Raw genomic sequence first — 20224 nt, 5'->3', positions numbered from 1 at the left:
TCCAGCATGGGTGACGGAGTGAAACTCTGTCTCAAAAAAAAAAAGAACTCTTGATAAAAGAAATAGACAGCATAGGTTAATATCTTAAACCACATTCTATATGAATATTCCCTTTAAAGACAAGCCAGATGAGGAAGCCAATTAATGCTTCCTTATTTGACATCTTTCTGGAAGTACTAGATAATGCAATTAGGCAGGAGAACAAAATAAAGTGTAAATATTAGAGAAGGCAAAGTTATAGCCTATGGATACCTGGGAAAGCTGAGAAAATGTTTTAGAAAGTTATGAGCAATCACTAAAGTGGCTATCTTCAAAGTTAACATTGAGCTACTGATAGCTCAAGGAATTACTACATCAATTAGAACAGGAAAAAAAATTGCAATAAAAAGGTAAAATCTGGGAATAAGTTAAGACTTATGTAAATTAAAATAGTGCTATGTAGTGGTCACGAGACAGAATTTTTAGCACTGAAAGCCAACTTGCCATTTTTTTCTATATTACTCTGATTTCATCCACCTTTTAAATACCAGTACTTTCTGCATTTTTTACATTATTACTTTTTTATTTGTGTTGCCACCTCCGTCATTACTTTTAAAATAAACTTATTTTAGAACAGTTTTGGATTTACAGCAAAATTGAAGATAGTAGAGAGAGTTTCCATATATCGCACACCTAGTTTTCCCTGTTAACATCTTAAGTTAGTATGGTGTATTTGTTGAAATTAATGACCCTTATTTTCTTAGCTTTTACCTCATGTCCTCTTTCTGTTCCAGAATCCCACTAGGATACTATACTGTATATAGTTTTTAAATCTCCTTTGACATTGACTGTGACAATTTCTTGGGTTGGGTTTTTTTTTTTTCCTGATTATGTGACCATTTTGAGGAGTTCTGGTCAAGTGTTTTGTAAAATCTCCCCCATTAAGATTCATTTGTTTTCCTTACTTGTCTGCGTTTGCTTTGGGGAGGAAGACTACAGAGGTGTTTTCATCACGTATATAGAGCACATACTATCAATATTCTATTTCCTAAGTATAACTTAGGTTTTACATCAGTAATAACATTAACACTGATGTGAACCTTAATCATCTGCTGGGGAGGTGTTTGTCAAGTTTCTCGACTATTAAACTCACCCCACACCCCCTTCCTGTCTTTCCATACTCTACTGTTTAAGAGAAAGTTACTGTACAGTCCGCACTTAAGGAGTGGGAAGTTAATGTACGCCCTCTACAAAAATTATTTAAAATTATTCAACATGGGAGGTGTATTTATTCAGACATTTACATCAGTATGGACTCATGCTCAAATTGTTCCACTTTTGGCCATTAGAAACTCATTTATTTGATGACTGTGTCCCTTTGACATACCCCTATATCCTCCATTATTGTAGGTGTTTTGTTTTTCTTAAGCATTATCTTACTTTCTGGCACTACAGCATGCTTCAGGTATATCTTGTATATTTCCTGCTTCAGCCCTAGAATCAACCATTTCTCCAAGGTTCCTTTAATTGTCAAATGATAGGGGTCGGGCAAGGTGGCTCACGCCTGTTATCCCAGGACTTTGGGAGACTGAGGAGGGTGGATCACTTCAGGTCAGGAGTTTGAGATCAGCCTGGCGAACATGGTGAAACCCCATCTCTACTAAAAATACAAAAAAAAAAAAATTAGCCAGGCGTTGTGGCACATGCCTGTAATCCCAGCTATCGGGAGGCTGAGGCAGAAGAATCTCTTGAACCCAGGAAGTGGAGGTTACGATGAGCCGAGATCGCGCCACTGCACTTCCAGCCTGGGTGACTGAGACTTTGTCTCAAAGTAAATAAATTTAAAAAAATAAAACGAAGATCTTGGCTCTAGGTATGCTTCTTACTATTGGTGTGTCATTGCTTTTAGAGCCTTCAACAGACAGCAGGAAAATAATACATATTTGTACTAACCTATGTATATGTACATCTGTGAATATTTACGTAACCGTCTGTATATTAAGCTTACAATATTACTTTTCATCTTTGACCAGAGTTTAGAATCGGCTGCTTTTGAATTGATTGTTTTGGCAGTGACAGGATGAATTTGCTTTCAAAGGAGGGCCCGTTTATGTATCTGCACATCTGAGATTAATCAAGGTTCAGCAGTTCAGGTCAACTTAAATTTCTGTTTAGCAAACTTCTCAGTACCCCACTATCCTTCCTCTTCCCTCCCCAGTCTAATTCAGAAGAGCATCATGAGAAATTACTTCTCTCAGCAGGTCTTTGCTTTTTATTTTTGGTGTTAGTGCTTTGGCTGTGAACTACAGAATTTAAACTCTATTTGACATCTCTTCTATTTCCTATTATTGTGTAGTATAGACGTTAAAGACTTGAGCTTTGCCATGAGACCTGGTTTCAAATTTCAGTTCAGCTGCTGCTTGGTTATACAAATTGGGAAGTAAATTTTACATTAAGGCTCCCTTTCCCCATTTAGGAGCACATTGAAATCTAGTAATTCTCAGAAGGCTGCTGTTCATACAGTAATAAATTTAGAGCTGTGTTTAGTCTTAGTTGAAGCTACTGTAGATTTATTTACTTTTGGAGGAATGAACCTTAGTAATTGTCATAGGTATTTGAAATTTTGACTGATGTCTTTTTTTTTTTCCAGATAGAAGTACATATTTCTGGATAGTTCATTCCGTAAATAGTTGGATATCTAGCATATGTTTGTAATTGGTATTCTGCCTTCACAGAATTTTTATCACATACTGGCTTGTTGACTAAACTGAAAACCATTTAGAAGCTGCTGCTTTTGAAATGATTTGCTTTATTTTTTTATTTTATTTTTGAGATGGAATCTTACTCTGTCCCCCAGGCTGGAGTGCAGTGAGCCATCTCAGCTCACTGCTACCTCTGCCTCCTGGGTTCAAGCAGTTCTCCTGCTTCAGCCTCTTGAGTAGCTGAGATTGTAGGTACCCGCCACCATACCTGGCTAATTTTTGTACTTATAGTAGAGACAAGATTTCACCATATTGGCTAGGCTGGTCTTGAACTCCTGACTTCAGGTGATCACCTGCCTCGGCCTCCCAGAGTGCTGGGATTACAGGCATGAGCCACTGTGCCTGGCCTAAATTGGTTGGTTTTAAATTTGCATTGGGTTTTTTGTTATTTCCCATAGTGCAAGTCTGAGTAGTTAATATATAAAAACTTTAAGTTGATTATAAGTCACGTAAAAATTGGGTGTTTTATTGCTTTTGTCTTGAATTCTTGGTTATGCCACTTGGGAAATATTTTTTTTTTTTTTATAGATATAGAGCTTTCTGTAGTTGAAATTGCTTTATGGATGAGCAAACCTTTTTGGACTTTTCCTTCTGACTGAAATATTCTTTGAATGTTATGATAAGCAGGTACAAAAGATGAATTTTCAAATAACTTTATTCAGAACTGGCATAGGTAAACATTTAAACTGTATGTTAAGATGAAATTTTAGGCCAGGCACAGTGGCTCACGCCTGTAATCCCAACACTTTGGGAGATTGAGGCAGGCATATCACCTGAGGTCAGGAGTTTGCAACCATCCTGGCCAATATGGCGAAACTCCGTCTCTACTAAAAATACAAAAATTAGCTGGGCTTGGTAATTCCAGCTACTTGGGAGTCTGAGACGGGAAAATCATTTGAACCCAGGAGGCGGAGGTTTCAGTGAGCTTAGACCGTGCCACTGCACTCCTACCTGGCTGACAGAGCAAGACCCCATCTCAAAAAAAGAAATTTTAATCTGAAGTTATTTATTACCCAGTATCATTATTTTGCTCTGTTTTATAACTAAGCAATATTTAACCAGTTTCAGATATTTTCATAGTTATTGTGAGAAACTAGATACCACTACTACATATGGAGAGCCTATGAAAGATTGTACAGAGGCTGGGTCCATCCATTCACATTGTGTGTGCATTTAACATAAATTGAATCACACCGGGTCTAGATTGGGAACTAATTTTCTGCAATAAGATGGACATTCGAACCTAAGTTGGTTTTAATTTTGGGTTTTGTATATGGAAGCTTTTTATGATACCAGAAACATCGTACTTTTCAAATGACTGTCATCCTGGCCTAAATGATGACGGTTTAGAATGACAGTAAGCCTTTACAGTTTAGCTGAACATGTGGCACTGTTAAACTTCTTACATGTTTTCTTATGCTTATTGTATAATTGAAAGTACTGGAAAGAGGAGAATTATCATTGATATCTTAGTATATTATTTCTTTTGTCCATAGCACAGTTCTTGATGTTTAACCTTTTTTTTTTTTTTTTTTTTTTTTTGAGACAGAGTCTTGCTCTGTCGCCCAGGCTGGAGTTCAGTGGCGCGATCTCGGCTCACTACAAGCTCCGCCTCCTGGGTTCCCGCCATTCTCCTGCCTCAGCCTCCCGAGTAGCTGGGACTACAGGCGCCCGCCACCTCGCCCGGCTAATTTTTTGTATTTTTAGTAGAGACGGGGTTTCACCATGTTAGCCAGAATGGTCTCGATCTCCTGACCTCGTGATCCGCCCGTCTCGGCCTCCCAAAGTGCTGGGATTACAGGCTTGAGCCACCGCGCCCGGCCGATGTTTAACCTTTTTGATTATGAAATGTATCAGACAATACAAAGAGTACGATCAGTGTCTATAAACACCACCCAAGTTATGAAATAGAATAAGAATACTCCCAGGAACTTACCAATTGCCTCCTCCTGATTATAACTCCCTCTTCCCTAATTGTAACTGCTACCCACACTTCTATGGTAATCATTTCTTTGTTCTTTACTAACTTTCTTATTAATATTAACCTTTAACAACATATTAATCTTTTATTTATGCAACCCTAATCCCTAATTTTCTGGTTTCTGAACTTAACGTAAATAGAACCATATTGCTTTTACTTTTTTTTTTTTTTTTTGAGACAATCGCATTCTGTCACTCGACTGGAGTGCAGTGGCGTGATCATAGCTTACTGCAGCCCCAACCTTCTGGGTTTAAGCCATCCTGCCACCTCAGCTTCTTGAATAACTGGGACTACAGGTCTGTGCCACCATACCCAGCTAATTTTCAATTTTTTTGTAGAGACAGGGTTTCACTATGTTGTCCAGGCTGGTCTTGAACTCCTGGGTTCAAACAGTCCTCCTGCCACTTCCTCCCAAAGTGCTGGGATTACAGTGTGAGCCATCACACCCAGCCCAGCATTTTAAAATTTGTGATTAAAGAAAGATGGGGCTGAGTGTGGTAGCTCATGCCTGTAATCCCAGCACTTTGGGAGGTGGGGGACAAGTAGATCACTTGAGGTCAGGAGTTCGAGACCAGCCTGGCCAACATGGTGAAATTCCATCTCTGCTAAAAATACAAAAAGTTAGCCACCGTGGTGGTGGATACCTGTAATCCCAGCTACTCAGGAGGCTGAAGCAGGAGAATTGCTTGTACCTGGGCGGCAGAGGTCTCAGTGAGCCAGCATCACGCCACTGCACTCCAGCCTGGGCAACAGAGCAAGACTTCATCTCAGAAAAAAAAAAAAAAAAAAAAAAAAAAAGGAAGATGGTACAATGAGAGAACGATTTTCAGATTTGGAGAACCTGTGTTCTCAGCTTAACACCCACATTTTTTACCTGTGTCTCTCTTGAGCAAATGTATTTCTTGTCTGGACCTCATTAGAAAATGGGAATTATTTTGTATTATAATTAAAGGAGGTAAAGTATGTAATGGTAAACTGCTAATGTTTACTAACAGTATGGTAATAAGACTATACTCTGCGGTTTTTTGTTTTTGTTTTTGAGACAGAGTCTTGCACTATCATTCATGCTGGAGTGTAGTGGTGGGATCCACACCTGGCTAATTTTTGTGTTTTTTAGTAGAGGTGGGGGTTTTGCCATTTTGGCCAGACTGGTCTCTAACTCCTGACCTCAGATGCTCCACCTGCCTCGACCTCCCAAAGTGCTGGGATTACAGGCGTGAGCCACTGCACCCAGACTATACTCTTTGAGTTTTAATGAGTCTTAACATTGAGCATATATACTTAGTAAAGAGACAGTTGTTTCATTTGTGTGTACTATATGCTTGCTGGGTTGGCACGTTACGTGAATTTTCTCACTTTTATTTCAAATACACTGCAAGATGCTGGAACAAATTAAGTAACTTGTTCATGGTTACACCTAGTAGGTGATAGATGAAGAACTTGAACCTAGGTTTACCTGCAGAGCTGAAGTGTTTTCTGCAGAACAAATGATACCTAGCATATAGCAAAACCGTCAAATATTCGCTGTTGGTATTTTGTTGTTGTTGTTGATTGCTCCTTGCCTCCCATACTTTAGTTTTTAAAAATATTAGATATTTGGACAGGTGAAACCTTTTCTCTAAATGTGGCTTTTTTTTTTTTGAGATGGAGTTTCACTCTTTTTGTCCTGGAGTAGTGGCACAGTCTTGGCCCACTGCAACCTCCACCTCCTGGGTTCAAGTGATTGTCCCGCATCAACCTCCTGAGTAGCTGGGATTACAGGTGCACACCACCACACCTGGCTAATTATGTACTTTTAGTAGAGACAGGGTTTCGCCATGTTAGCCTGGCTGGTCTTGAATTCCTGACCTCAGGTGATCTACCTGCCTTGGCATCCCAAAGTGCTGGGATTACAGGTGTGAGCCACCATGCCTGGCCCTAAATGTGGCTATATGTTTGATGTGAATAAATGCAGCTCTTAAGTATAGAATTATGTGGTTGGCTTAAACTTTTTTTTAGCTTTTTAGCTCAGCTCCTCTTCCCCCCCATATTAATCTTTTAAAAATAATTGTATATGATGTTTTGACATCTTTGGGGGCCTTACTGGCTGAGGAGAGACTGCCCTTCTTCCTAGGGCTAGCTTATTCCTGGAGATTGTAAACAGCTGATCAGTGAGCCTGCCTTTCATATACAAAACCTCTAATCCTGAGTCTATGCACTTAACTACCTTCCTTATCTAACTCTTAAACACCGAGCCAATATTCTGCCATGATCACCCAGGGTCAGGTACCAAACAACTACAGACCACCCCTACAATCCAAAGCCCACTGACATTATTCAAACTAGCCATTTTGTTTCCTCTGCCTTGCCTTTCCCATGGAAAACACAATAAAGGCTCTGGGTCCTAATTTTCGCCAGTTCCCTCTGCCTCCTGACCAAACCTAGTGCTTTCCTATATGTCTCCTTCTCTTGGGAAGTAAGGAATTGTTCTTTCAGTGGCATTGGCCTCTCCGTGTTGTCACTCAGTTACATCAATAAAAATCTCTTGAGTACAATTCAGATGTTCCCACATAGGCGAATTCTGTTTTCCTCTTTTGTCGTCTTGTCTGCTACCTTGCTACTCCTCTAGCTAATTATTTCAGTTCTTAATTTGTACTAGATTACTTAGTTACCATGGCAGGATCTTCTGTGTTCATATTAATCACACAGGCCTAAGTATTTTTCCTCTGAACTGCCTTTAAAATCTAGGCTTTATAAAACAGCTTTAATATCTTGCATGCATCTTGGCCTATTCAAATTTTGCCTGACTTAGTATGTCTATCCAATGTGCAGAAACTTTTGAATTTAAGAGCATTTCTACCTCCGCCCAGTTTATATGCATTTCTGTGAGTGGTTACTCACAGCAATACTTAGTAGGATACTTACTATACTTAGTAGGATAATATTTTTTTGGCCAGGCAGGGTGCCTCATGCATGTAATCTCAGCACTATGAGAAACCAAGGAAAGAGGATTGCTTGAGGCCAGGAGTTCAAAACCAGCCTGGGCAACACAGCAAACTCTGTCTCTACAAGAAGTAACATTAGCTAGGTGTGATGGCATATACCTGTAGTCCTCCCTGCTCAGGAGTTTGAGTTCAGGAGTAGGAGGCTGCAGTGAGCTGTGATCACACTGCTGCATCCAGCCTGAGCAGCAGATAGCCTGTCTTTAAAAAAAGAAAAGAAAAGAAAAATTCTTGTTTCCAGTTGTAAATCTAGGTTTACTATATTCAAAGAATGCCCTACCTTTGTGAGTTGATATGTTCTATGTGTTGATGTTCAAACAATGGCAGTATTTTGAGGTTGATTTAGGTTTCTGTTAACTTTAGTTTTATTTTTAGATGTTAAGGTAGCCAGCTATTAGATCTTCGTGCTAGTATCTTACATTTGATAGGCAAATTCAGTACTTCATTTGTGCCTCCTCATGTTCCTTAGTAAGGCTGATACAGCTTAATGTATTTTTGCTGTTACCATTTTAGTATCAACTGTATGCTGCATTCTTTGCAATATTTTCATAGTGATATATGAAACTTACATTTTGATTTGCTGCAAGAGTAGTAACCTCAGTTTATTCTCCCAAGTATGATGGACCTTAACATTGATTATTTTCGTTTTTACTGTGTTACCTACCAGAGACTAAATGTCTTTAAATTTGTCAGTGACTAGTATGGGAGAAATGAGCCTATGTTTATTTGATACATGAATTAATTTATGTTATGTATGACATGCTCCATCTCTGATTGTCATACCCAGCCTGGTTGGCTGTTAGGTTTTTATTTTTTCCTAAACTCTTCATTCTTGTGTAATATCAAACCTTATGTCTTTCAAGCTATTTTATTGCTACAGTGTTCATTACATACACTGCCTTTGGTCAAATGTACCTCTTCTAGTAGTGACAGTTGATAGTTTTTGTTTTGTCTGTATTCTTTCTATCCTCTGTCAGTTTGTGGTTTGAAACCTTTTTATATTTTCAGTAACTTACATCTAAGTTCCTCACTTCCTTTGAAGTTGCTGTTTACCTGTCTTGTCATTTATCAAGGTTCATGGTATAATGGCAAGAACGTAAGCTTCAAAGTCAAGATGGCTTCAAATCCTAACCTTACATTTCATTAGCTTTAACCTAAAGGAAGTTAATTTCTCAGAGCCTTTGTTTCCATATTTTGTAAAACAGGACTTAACCTTGTTAGGGTTAGACATACCTGAGTAAGGAAACTTGCATGATATCTGGCATACTGATACTTAACTTTTAGTATATACTTCTCCCACAAGGTATGCCATCTATCAGACACCTTAAGAGTGGTGTCTTCTACCTTCTAGAAAAAGGTAACTTGATGAAATAGTGATCTTGTGTTGATTTCATTTTTTTCCTTTTTAAGGGCTTAAAAAGAAAGTTGAAGGAATTTCTCTTGGTTATTGTCCTGAAACGGCTCTGGCCCTTTTTTTTTTTTTTTTTTCTTGTTTTTCTTTTTGAGACACTATGTTTCCCAGGCTGGAATGCACTGGCACGAACTCCGCTCACTGCAGCCTCCACCTCCCGGATTCAAGTGATTCTCCTACCTCAGCCTTCTGAATAGCTGGGATTACAAGCATGCTCCACCATGCCTGGCTAATTTTTGTATTTTTTAGTAGATACTGGGTTTCACCATGTTGGCCAGGCTGGTCTTGAACTCCTGACCTCAAGTGATCCGCCGCTGCCTCGGCCTCCCAAAGTGCTGGGATTGCAGTGTGAGCCACCATGCCTGGCCTGATCTTTTAAACAGTGTTTAAAAAGGAGAGGATTTTTTTTTTTAACCTTCCATTTCATAACTCTTAATTCTCTGATAACACCTGTCTTTTAATACTGTTTCCTTTTGTCAGATTGCATGGGTTAGTTCTGGATCAGCCACTTGACTTGACTACATCCATTTTGTGTGTTATAGCCCTGTTCATTTTTATATTTTATCTTTGTTTTTTGAGGTGGTAGATAAATGTATTTGCCTAGTAAGTTACTAACTAGTGATGGAACTTCACCATTTCATATAGATGTGTTCATTAGACTCTTTTTTTTATTGTGCATAATTCTCTCATTTTCAAGTTTTGTTTTTCATACTTTACTGTTTTCTGGTTGGACTGATTATGTAAGTTATCTTTAGGATTATGAAGAAATTAATGGAACAGATTAGTCATAATAGTTTAAAGTCCTGGCTTTTCATTAGTGTCATTCTTACTTGATGACTTGCAAGAATGACTCTTAGGCACGTAAGAATTATATTTTCAAAAGTCTAGTGTATACGTCAATAAGGAGTAAAGAAAACACCTATTTCATTGAAGGAAATCAGGAAGAAAGTTTTCATCTTAGTCAATAGTTTGAAGATAGCACAATTCAGAAAGAATAGTTTTGATCTAATCTTACATGAGTAGCTGCAAATACTGTTTACCATGATGACCCACAAATAACTTGAGTTATATTAACGTTTATGAAGCAGTAGACAAAATTAAGCTTCATTAACTGATTTTAAACTTTTTTTAGGTAAATGAATTGGTGGATGCCAGAGATGTCGGCCTTGGTGCTTGGTTTGAAGCACACATACATAGTGTTACTAGAGCTTCTGATGGACAGTCACGTGGCAAAACTCCACTGAAGAATGGCAGTTCTTGTAAAAGGACTAATGGAAATATAAAGCATAAATCCAAAGAGAACACAAATAAATTGGACAGTGTACCCTCTACGTCTAATTCAGACTCTGTTGCTGCTGATGAAGACGTTATTTACCATATCCAGTATGATGAGTAAGTGCTCAAGCTATTGAGGACTTTATTCATATTTTCATTTGTAGAAACAAAGCCTTCTATTTCAAGATTCTCTTAGTCTTTCTGAAGAAATCCTTTAGAGATTATGTTCAATTTGTTACTTTTTGGTTTTGGTCATTGTACTCTAATAAATAAGGGCCCTTTAGCTCTCTGTTGTCTCTGGTTCTTAAGTGGTTTATTTTTCAGTATCATAATATTGGCTTAATTTAGGGTGTATGGGTTTCTGTTTGTCTTTTTCTCTATTAGGTGGTCTTTTTTTGAGACAGAGTCTCTCTCTCTCTCGCCCAAGCTGGAATGCTGAATGACCTCCTACAACACAGCGCCTCCTGGGTTCAAGTGACTCTCCTGCCTCAGCCTCCCGAGTAGCTGGGATTACAGGTGTCTATCACCACGCCTGGTTAATTTTTCTATTTTTAGTAGAGACGGGGTTTCACCATGTTGGCCAGACTGGTCTCAAACTCCTGACCTCAAGTGATCCGCCCCCCCTTGACCTCCCAAAGTGCTGGGATTACAGGGGTGAGCCACTGTGTCCGGCTTCTATTACGTATTTTGATATGCATTTTAACAGTATTTTGGAAACTATTTTATAACATGTAGTGTAATAGCATTAGAGTGGCATCTGTATATATATGTTGTGGGGAGTGGGGACAGGATCTCACTTTGTTGCACATGCTGTAGTACAGCAATGTGATCATGACTCACTGCAGTCTCCACCTCCTGGGCTCAAGCGATCTTCCCACCTTAGCCTCCCAAGTAGCTTAGAATACAGGCATGTGTATTACCATGCTTGGCTAATTTTTTTTTTAGTTTAGTTTTAAGACAGTGTCTCACTCTGTCACTCAGGCTGAAGTACAGTGGTGCAATCTCTGCTTACTGCAACCTCCGCCTCCCCAGGTTCAAGCTAGTCTCTTGCCTCAGCCTCCCGAGTAGCTAGCATTACAGGCATGCACCACCACGCCTGGCTAATTTTTGTGTTTTTAGTAGACATGGGGTTTCACCATGTTGGCCAGGCTGGTCTCGAACTCCTGATCTCAGGTGATCTTCCCACCTCAGTCTTCCAGAGTGCTGGGATTACAGGCATAAGCCACCACACCTGGCCGGCTGATTTTTTGTAGAAATGTGGTCTCACTATAGTGTCCAGGCTGGTGTTGAACTCTGGGGCTCAAGTGATCTCCTTGAGTAATCAGCCTTCCAAAGTGCTGGGATTAAAGGCATGAGCCACTGTGCCCAGTGCAAAATATTTTTTAAACAGCTTTTTATTGAGATAGTTCATGTACAGTTTACCTGTTTAAAGAGTATAATTCATTGTTTTTGACATATTACCACAAACTAATTTTAGAGCATCCCCCCAAAAAGAAATCTCATATTGATTATCAGTCACTCCCCAATCCTACTTCCGCAAGAAAACAGGATTGATAGATTGATTTAGAGATGGAATCTTGCTCTGTTGCCCAGGCTGGAGTGCAGTGGTGCGATCTTGGCTCACTGCAACCTCCACCTTTTGGGTTGAAGTGATTCTCCTACCTCAGCCTCCTGAGTAGCTGGGGACTACAGGTGCCTGCTACCATGCTTGGCTAATTCTTGTTTTTTTTGGTTTTTTTTTGAGACGGAGTCTCGCTCTGTCGCCCAGGCTGGAGTGCAGTGGCGCAATCTCGGCTCACTGCAAGCTCCACTTCCTGGGTTCATGCCATTCTCCTGCCTCAGCCTCCCGAGTAGCTAGGACTACAGGCACTCGCCACCACGCCTGGGTAATTTTTTTTTGTATTTTTAGTAGAGACGGGGTTTCACCATGTTAGCCAGGATGGTCTCGATCTCCTGACCTCGTGATCCGCCCACCTCAGCCTCCCAAAGTGCTGGGATTACAGGCGTGAGCCACCGCACCCGGCAAATTCTTGTATTTTTTAGTAGAGACTGAATTTGACTATGTTGGCCAGGCTGGTCTCGAACTCTTTACCTCAAGTGATCCACCCACCTTGGTCTCCCAAAATGCTGGGATCACAGGCCTGAGCCACCATGACCGGCCCAAAATCAGCTATAAACTGTTAGGTTGGAAGTGGTACTAAGAACTTGTCTTGAGGGTTTAGATTCTGACAGTAAACTATTGTCTTTACCCATTTAAAAAATTATAGTATGAAAGTTACTGTTGGGACAGATTTAGTATGTATTAAACACACTAAATGACCTTAAGCCACTAATCAAGTAATACATTAATATGTATGGAAGATATTATGCTACCAAATTCTTATCAAGTACAAGTTCAAAATCCTAGAATGGTGGTTATTTTTCATATCACAAAACAGTATAAAAAGACTTCAGTATTCAGATTTCCAGGATATCTGGAAACGAATCAAAAGTAGATCCCTTTGATCTTTACTTTTCTAGTACTTATTGTGGTTGTGGCTAAGCTGCCAACACTGCTTATTTGACATGGTAGATGGTAATAGTACCAACAATTATCTGAGTATTTAGATCCGGGATTGGCCAGAACTGAACAGAGGCTGGCGTAGAAAGGGGTTGAAGTTGGTGTGTAATAGTAAGTGGTCTCTGGGTTTATAAATGCTGCGTCAAAAGAGGTAAATAAGTAGAATGTTTTAAGTTCTTGAGTTTTGTTGTGGAAATGAGAGAAATAATTAGGAAAAGTACTACCTTGAATGTGATTTTGGCCAATAAGAGTTATTGTTTGGCAAATAATAATATGCAGAATGGCACAACATAGACAAAGAATAAGGAACTTTAAATAGTGAACAAAAGCTTATTAAATTTTACAGTTTTAGGGGCTCGTAAAGTTGATTTTGAAGTAAGACTATCCAAATGGATAGGCCCTACACTTCATTTTGGTGTATCTTAGAGCACAAAACACAGTACTTTAGCATTTATTTGGCTGCTTTTTTTGTCCGTTAGAATGAATGTTAAGTAAAGGGAAATCTAAATCCAACATATGTGAAAAGACTAAAATTACCTGCCCCAATAATTTTACGTGATAGAATTAAATGTTTCAATGCTGGCAACTTGAAGATATGATAGCTGAACTTTCTTGGAAAATGAAAAATAACAGAAGCTTAGTAACAGGTAAATGTCACCTCTTTAAAAAGAGGAAAGGACTATATAAGATATGAGATGTATGAAATAAATAAGCTTCTGGATAAAAGAATCGTTATGAGCCGATATGGATGTGATACGAAGCTTGTTAAAGTTTCATTCTTTGTGATAATGAGAAAAATGAATTACAAAATAGAATGAAGTACATGTTGACTTCAATAAGTCATCAAACAAGTTCTTCTTTGAATGGAGGATGCATTGAAGAAAGCTGGTGAAGTATATAGCCTAACAGTAGTAATAAACAGATTTTTTATTTTATTATTTTTTAGCCAGAGTCTCTCTCTGTTGCCCAGGCTGGAGTGCAGTGGCACGATCTCGGCTCACTGCAACCTCTGCCTCGTGGGTTCAAGTGATTCTCCTGCCTCAGCCTCACGAGTACCTGGCATTACAGGTGCCCGCCACCACACCTGGCTAATTTTTGTATCTTTAGTAGATATGGGGTTTCACCTTGTTGGTCAGGCTGGTCTTGAACTCCAGACCTCAGGTGATCCACCTACCTCAGCCTCCCAAAGTGCTGGGATTACAGGCATGAGCCACTGCACCTGGCCAGATTTTTTTGTTGAGTAGTAACCTCCTAGTGAGTCGATAAAATGTGGTTGTCATATAGTTATGCTGTAAACCTGTTTTTACTTTATTTTATTTATTTATTTTTGAGACAGAGTCTTGCACTGTGGTCCAGGCTGGAGTGCAGTGGTACGATCTCAGCTCACTGCAACCTCTACCTCCTGGTTTCAAGCAATTCTCATGCCTCAGCCTCCCAAGAAGCTAGGATTATAGGCATGCATCACCACACCTGGCTAATGTTTGTATTTTTAGTTGAGTCTGTGTTTCACCATGTTGGCCAAGGTGGTCTTGAACTCCTGAACTCAAGTGATCCACCCACCTTGGCCTCCCAAAGTGCTGGGATTACAGGTGTGAGCCACCACACCCAGCTAGTTTCATTAGAAGTAAGATACCTAGTACAAACCAGATGTTGCTGCTGTTGTACTGGACAGGCTATTCCCTACTAGGAATATTGTCCTCCAACTCCCATGCCTTAAAAACAATACCATCAGGACCTGGTGCATATTCAGAGTAGGACTCAAAATGTAAAACTACAGTGAAGAGTAAAACTAAATACTTAGCTTAAAAGACCTGGATTATGGTATTTCTCTCAAAGAACTACTTTTTCATTTTTTCCTAGAGTGATAAGCATTATTTGGCAAACCTGTACACAATTGTATCTCCAAACCTCTGAGTGTAGCAGTGTAGTTTGAACAAGCCATCATTTAGCAAAAGCAGGGAGATGTATTGTACATGAGATAAAAGAAACCTGCCTCCAGAATTCTTTTGGGCTATAATGTTTGTCAGTTAAAATGGAGCTGTTTAAAAGCTATTTTTATAGTAATCTACATATCTAATAGATTACTAGACCAGATTATCAGTCTTTGAAATGAAGCTTCGTTAAAACAATTATAAATCATTAAGTGGTTAATATGAAAAAGGGAGAAAAATCAAATTTTCTCGTATTTCATTTTAGTAAGTGTGTACTGTTCAGTTTTATAGCTTCCTCAATGTTCCATCAGTTATCCTCTCTGTAGTTAAGATATTAAAGGTTAAGATTAACATTTTTAAAGGCCCTAAACATCTGAATTCACAAAACTGACAGCAGTCTTGCAAGTAGAGACCCTGAAGCTATTGATGAAGAGTCAGGATGTTGACTGAAGGAAGTAGTGATCTTGAAGGACAGTCATTCCATTAGTGTTTTTAATATCTGTGTCATACCTTATGATATTTTAGAGAATGTTGTCTTATGTGCCAGACTCTGAGCATAACTTCTTACACAGATGCTACATAATCTTTAGCATGACTATAATGTAGCTACATTAACTCTTGTATGGGGAAACCAAGGATTAATTACATTATTAGCCAAGGGTCACATCTATTAAATTGTCTGATTCCAGAGCCCAAGAGTTAACCAATATGCAATATTGTGATTCAGCACAGACATGGTACATGTAATTGGTAGTAGCCTACTTGTGTGTTGCCTTCAGAGGTCAACAGTTTATATAAATACTTAATTGCAAATATGACCTGAAGACTTGCTATAGACTTTGCCTGGGATTTAAAGCAAAAAACACACACGCAACTTCTATTGAGTTAAACCATAGGTACGTCAACAACTTGGGCTATCCTGTCAAATTTTATCTGTACTCATCATTTGACTGCTTTATCAGTAGACAAATGCTAAAATCTTGATCCTGCTTTTGTGTATAAGAAGCATCTGCTTTCAGTGGATTTTGTTTAGATTCATTTTAATTACTTAGACTAGTGGTACTCAACCCTGGCTACACATTGTCTAGGAAGTTTTCAAAATAATCAGTGCGTGAGACCTCTCCCCAGAGAATTTGCAGATAGTCCTTCTGAGGGAGCCCCCTTACCTCTCCCTGGCATTGATGTCTTCAAAAGTTCTAATGATTCTAATCATTCCCTGTGATTCTATTTCATTCCTTGTGATTCCCTGTGATAATAATTCCCTATGATTGTAATGTCTAGCCATGGTTGAGAACCCCTGCCTTAGTCCATTTATTCTCAAAATATGGTCATTGGCCAGGAGCATCAGCATCACGTGTTAGAAATGCACATTTTTGGCCTGTGTGATGGCTCATACCTGTAACCCTAGCACTTTGGGAGGCCAAGGTAGGTGGATCACTTGAGTCCAGGAGTTCGAGACTAGCCTAGGCAACATGGCAAAACCCAGTCTCTGCAAAACAAACTCAGCCAGCTATGGTGGTGTGCACCTGTAGTCCCAGCTACTCAGGAAGCTGAAGTGGGATGATGGCTTGAGCCCAGGAGGTGGAGGTTGCAGTGAGTGAAGATTGTGCCATTGCACTCCAGCTTGGGTGACATGGTAAGAACCTGTCTCTACCAAAAAAAAAAAAAAAAAGTGCAAATTCTTGGGCTCACTCCAGACATATGATGAATCAGTCCTGGGGGTGGCTGAGCAATATGAGTTCTAGTAAGTCCTTTGAGTGACTCTGATGCACACTTCGGTTTGCGAACAAATCATTGATAGATTCCTTTTGACCCAGCCTTATCCATTACTATCAGGCAGCTGCTGCCAAATAGCAGTGTGGGGGAAAGTAGTTGATACATGACAGTTTAAATATATTTTAGAGACCAGAGATGATACGCAATACCTGAAGAATCTGAGCATTCATTCTTACTTTAGTATGTCTAGGTGGTTTGTAGCTATTTTTTTTTCCATTTTGTTTCCTTATAGATAAAATTATTGGAACTAAGTCTTTTCTAAAATTATATTTCATTCAAGCTAAGTGATCTGTAGGAGACTTTAAATGAGGGACCATTTCTCCACTATACAGTCTTTACCCGTATTAATTTTTCATAGAAATTAATGTCCATAATGTATTTATGGGGAAATTTGTCTGTTAAATTCTTGAGTAGGGGAAATACTATGTAATAGTTGACTGTTCTGAGATCTAAGGTTTTTCTTGCTCTGTTGCCCAGGCTAGAGTGCAGTGGCACAATCTTGGCTCCCTGCAACCTCTGCCTCCTGGGTTCAAGCAATTCTCATGCCTCAGCCTCTTGAGTAGCTGAGATTACAGGTGCCTGGCACCACGTCTGGCTAATTTTGGTATTTTTAATAGAGACAAGGTTTCACCATGTTGTCCAGGCTGGTCTCAAACTCCCGACCTCAAGTGATCCACCCACCTCAGCCTCCCAAAGTGCTGGTATTACAGGTGTGAGCCACCACCTCCATTCAGTTCTTCTGAGACAAGCTTCCTGAATGGGAGATGGGATTGAACGAGATGTCAGATTCTTCCCTGATTGTAAAATGCTTTTCCTTGAAATGTTACCAGTGGATGAAGCAGCTCAGTCTCTGTTCATTACAGAATAATCATAATCAACCCATAAATTTTCAATCAGTTCAAAAGTTCTCTAAACATTGGCATAATTTTTTTTTCTTTTTTCTTTTTCTTTTTTTTGGAGACGGGGTCTTGCTCCATCACCCAGGTTGAAATGTGGTGGCACAAACATGGCTCACTGCAGCCTCAACTTCCTGGGCTGAAGTGAACCTCCTGCCTCAACCTCAGGTAGCTGGGACCACAGGTGCACACCACTCTGACCAGTTCATTTTTGATTTTTTTTTTCTTGGTAGAGATGGGGTCTCACTTTGTTGCCCAGGCTGGTCTCGAACTGTAGGCTCAAGCAATCCTTTCACCTTGGCCTCCCAAAGTGCTGAAAGTACAGGCCTGAGCCACTATGCCTGGCATGGCATGAAGTTCATAATGATATGGTCTAGGCTTTAATTTTTAGGCCATAGTTACCACACTACCACCTGTTCTCTTCATCCTCTTAAAACCAAGGATTTAGCATGTACTGTTAGTCAGTCTTACAGGTCAGTTAAAAAGGTAAGTGTAAGGAAGCTGTGCTTGTTAGTGACTTGCTTTTCCTTTATTGGTTTATTTAACTTAGTGGTCTAATTTAGAGGTCTTGGGTTATAACTTCTAGCTGATTTCTTTAAGAATCAAAGTAAGCTAGAAAACACCTAGTAGTTTGAACAAGGAGGTGTGTACGTAAAGAAGGAAAATTCTTATGAAAGTTAGTATGTCTGTATCTCATCTTAAGAATGAACAGTTACCTTCGGCTAGGCAAGTTGCAGTCTTTAACTATGGGCAAATGATTGCCAAGAGTCTTTTCATAGTGAAGCCCAAATTAAAGTAGCTTAATCTAGTAATTCTCTTATTAAAATAACACGGTGTGCCAAGCAGTATACAAATACTTCACCTGGATTATCTCATGTAATCCTCGTAGAAACTCAATGAAGTCGATATTTTCTTATGTGAAAAGTGGGAATAACTGAGGTTTAAAGAAGTAACTTGCTCAGTGTTAGAGAGCTAGTAAGTCGTAGGCAGATTCCAAAAAGCACATGCTTGTAACTCCTCTGCCATAGTACCTCTCATTTTAAGAGAAGCATGCTTTTAAAAAACTATTGTAGAGCACCATCTATCTATAGCATGTCAGTTTGTTTACATAACTTAAAAATGTGTGTCTCTCAGTCAGAATGCTTTCACAGAACAGATACTATAAACCAGAGAGATTCTTTACTTGTCTATAAACACCTGTATGTACTTCTCTGTGGGGGAGAACACATACTCTTTAGTATTAGAAGGGTTGCTTAAACCAAATAGGTTCAACTGCTACTTTTAATACAGTATCAAGGCTTTACCATGGGATTGAAATCAAATGAAATGTTACAGCATCAGTTAGAATTTTGTGGGTAACTTAGGCTAGGCTATAATTAAAAACTCATCTGGCAAACGTCTTAAAATACGTTGTCATTGCTCCCAGCATTCTTTAAGATTTCTGGAGCTATTCTCAGTCTGTGGTACATGATTTTGAGTAGCCTTAATTATGGCTACTGCAAATAGAAGTCAGTGAGCCAATTCTGAATAAAATCAAGTGGTATTTTTAGATGAAAGTAGTTTTTCTAAGAAGTAACAAAACTGATTTTCTTGAGTATATTGATGTAGTGATCTTTTCCTAAAAGGGTTCCAAAAATGTTTTTAACAGTGTCAAATGTAGTTATTTCTAGGTTTTGATGGGAGAGAGAGTAGATTTTTCTTGAATTAAGTGTCATGTCGATCTTGAGTACAGGGACCTAGAATGAGTTGTTGAATTTTAGAACCCTGGTAAAATAACCTATCTGCTCTATTGCTTCTTGGTTGTTATTGGTGTCTTTACTAAAGGCTTAAGAGTATTTCCTCTGTCTATGACTTGTAGGGTCCTGAGTGGATAGTAATCAAAAGGAGGGAGGAAGAAGTTAGATATGTATGTGATCTTCTCATTGCTCATGTGTTACAGGATCACTTAGTACTTAGAAAAAGGACTTTACAGATACCAGTTGATTTCACCTCTTCAAACTTATATATTGTCCCTTTACATTTATGTTTTTCAAAGATGGTCAAAAACACTGCATTTTCACCCATGTAAGGTGTTTAAGAAACAGATTCCTGAGGGGACCCTCTCTCCCTGCCCCCTCATTGTGTGGGTCTAGGAATCTGCTGCTTTTCTTTTTTTTAGACAGTCTTGCTGTTGTTGTCTAGGCTGGAGTGTTGTAATGGCATAATCTCAGCTCACTGCAACCTCCCCCTCCAGGGTTCAAGTGATTCTCCTGCCTTAGCCTCCCGAGTAGCTGGGATTATAGGCGTGTACCACCATGCCTGGCTAATTTTTGTATTTTTAGTAGAGACAGCATTTCACTGTGTTGGCCAGGCTGGTCTCGAACTCCTAACTTCAGGTGATTCATGTGCCTCGTCCTCCCAAAGTGCTGGGATTACAGGCGTGAGCCACCACATCCAGCCTAGGAATCTGCTTTTCAAAGAGGTACCACCCTGGCCATTAAGTATACAGAGCAGTGACTCTGTCACAGGCTATATAGTTTAGGCACTGGATTTAGAATTTGGGTTGAGGCCAGGCACAATGGCTCACGCCTGAAATCCTAGCACTTTGAGAAACTGAGGTGGGAGGATCACTTGAGCCCAGGAGTTTGAGGCCAGCTTGGGCAACATAGCAAAACCCCATCTCTATTTAAAAA

At 39.4% G+C, this 20224-nt stretch overlaps 1 protein-coding gene and 1 long non-coding RNA gene across 2 annotated transcripts in view; one reads left to right on the top strand and one right to left on the bottom strand.

Annotated features, from left to right (window-relative positions):
* Positions 1-20224, top strand: part of UHRF2 (ubiquitin-like with PHD and ring finger domains 2, E3 ubiquitin protein ligase) — a 107216-nt gene that overhangs the window by 10216 nt on the left and 76776 nt on the right. Inside the window, exon 3 of the mRNA XM_011937298.1 lies at positions 10247-10506. Within this exon, the coding sequence (XP_011792688.1) occupies positions 10247-10506 (260 nt within the window). The remainder of the gene's footprint in view (positions 1-10246; positions 10507-20224) is intronic.
* The window catches only part of LOC105508439, a 33506-nt gene that overhangs the window by 8487 nt on the left and 4795 nt on the right, over positions 1-20224 (bottom strand). The window lies entirely within an intron of this gene.

Source organism: Colobus angolensis, unplaced genomic scaffold, assembly GCF_000951035.1.
Source record: "Colobus angolensis palliatus isolate OR3802 unplaced genomic scaffold, Cang.pa_1.0 Scaffold162, whole genome shotgun sequence".
NCBI lineage: Eukaryota > Metazoa > Chordata > Mammalia > Primates > Cercopithecidae > Colobus > Colobus angolensis.
This window is presented reverse-complemented; position numbering and strand designations above follow the sequence as displayed.